The sequence below is a fragment of the Calidris pugnax genome, unplaced genomic scaffold (assembly GCF_001431845.1).
Source record: "Calidris pugnax isolate Ruff unplaced genomic scaffold, ASM143184v1 scaffold355, whole genome shotgun sequence".
Classification (NCBI taxonomy): Eukaryota; Metazoa; Chordata; class Aves; order Charadriiformes; family Scolopacidae; genus Calidris; species Calidris pugnax.
Genome location: NW_015091108.1, coordinates 260,687 through 262,339, shown reverse-complemented (window position 1 = coordinate 262,339; position 1,653 = coordinate 260,687). Strand labels below are relative to the sequence as shown.

General features: G+C 54.4%; 1 protein-coding gene across 1 annotated transcript in view; it reads right to left on the bottom strand.

Moving 5' to 3' along the window:
* The window catches only part of ALPL (alkaline phosphatase, liver/bone/kidney), a gene marked incomplete at its 3' end in the record, with an annotated part of 7,030 nt that extends 6,716 nt beyond the window's left edge, over positions 1–314 (bottom strand). The window contains exon 1 of the mRNA XM_014958026.1: positions 201–314. Within this exon, the coding sequence (XP_014813512.1) occupies positions 201–314 (114 nt within the window). The remainder of the gene's footprint in view (positions 1–200) is intronic.
* Between the last annotated feature and the right edge of the window lie 1,339 nt (positions 315–1,653).

Genomic DNA, 1,653 nt, shown 5'->3' with positions numbered 1-1,653 from the left:
CCCCTCCCCTCCCCGTTCCCACGGGCAGGACCCTGGCAGGGGCAGCGGGCACCGCAGCCAGCTCCCTTCACTGCCCATGACCTAATTTCGGGTCCCGGTCGATGCCGGGCGCCCGCCCGTGACCTTGTGGTGGGTGTTGTGTCCCCCGTGTCCCCCCCCACTCCATCATCCCCCCCTTGGCCCCGGGGGGGGTGTCTCACCTTGGCCAAGGCGACGTAGGGGAACTTGTCCATCTCCAGCAGGCTCTCCTCCCCCTGCCCGTTCTGCAGCTGCCCCTTCAGGATGCGGGCGGCCGTGACGGTGGAGACCCCCATCCCTGCCGGGGCACCCATCAGCACCCACCATGCGCGGGGGGCACCCCCTCAGCACGGCACCCCACTGAGGGCAAACCCAGTGTAACCCAACACCCCCTTCACTGAAACCCAGTTTCACCCGGCACCCCACTTATTGCAAACACAGTTTATCCCAGAAACTGATTTATTCCAAACCCAGTTTATCCCAGCCACCAGTTCATTCCAAACCCAGTTTATCCCATTACCAGCTTGGTTGCAAACCCATTTTATGCCAGTAGCTGATTTATTCCAAACCCAGTTTATCCCAGTACCCACTTGATTGCAAACCCAGTTTATCATGGCACCCATTTGATTGCAAACCCAGTTTATCCCAACCACCCTACCATCATCATCACCACTACCATCATCATCACCAACCGCCACCACCACCAGCTGCCACCATCGTTGTCACCATCATCACCAACCATCACCACCACGGTCACTGTCATCTCCACCCTGGGGCTTCATCATCATTGTTCCCTTCCTGGGGCTTCATCATCATCATCACCCTCATTCTGGGTTGTCATCATCCTGCTCCTCACCCTGGGTCGTCACCATCATCATCATCCCCACCCTGGGGCTTCATCATCATCATCCTCCTCTCACCCTGGGGCTTCATTGTCATCATCCTCCTCTCACCCTGGGGCTTCATCATCCTCCTCTTCCTCCTCACCCTGGGGCTTCATCCTCCTCCTCCTCCTCCTCACCCTGGGACTTCACCATCATCATCCTCCTGCTCACCCTGGGGCTTCATCATCCTCCTCCTCCTCCTCTCACCCTGGGACTTCATCCTTCACCAGTTCATTCCAAACCCAGTTTATCCCATTACCAGCTTGGTTGCAAACCCATCATCATCATCCTCCTCTCATCCTGGGGCCTCATCATCCTCCTCCTCCTCCTCAACCTGGGTCTTCATCATCAACTCCATGCTGGGGCTTCAGCACAAACCCAGTTTATCCCAGCCACCAGTTTATCCCAGAAACTGATAACCCATTTGATTGCAAACCCAGTTTATCCCAACCACCAGTTTATCCCAAACCCAGTTTATCCCAGTACCCACTTGATGGCAAACCCAGTTTATCCCAGCCACCACTTTATTCCAAACCCAGTTTAACCCAGTACCCGCTTGATTGCAAACCCAGTTTATCCCAGCAACTGATTAATTCTAAACCCAGTTTATCCTAGTAACTGATTAATTCTAAACCCAGTTTATCCCAGCCACCAGTTTATTCAAAACCCAGTTCATCCCAAACCCAGTTTATCCCAGCATCCAGTATACTGCAAACCCAGTTTATCCCAGTACCCGTTTGATTGCAAACCC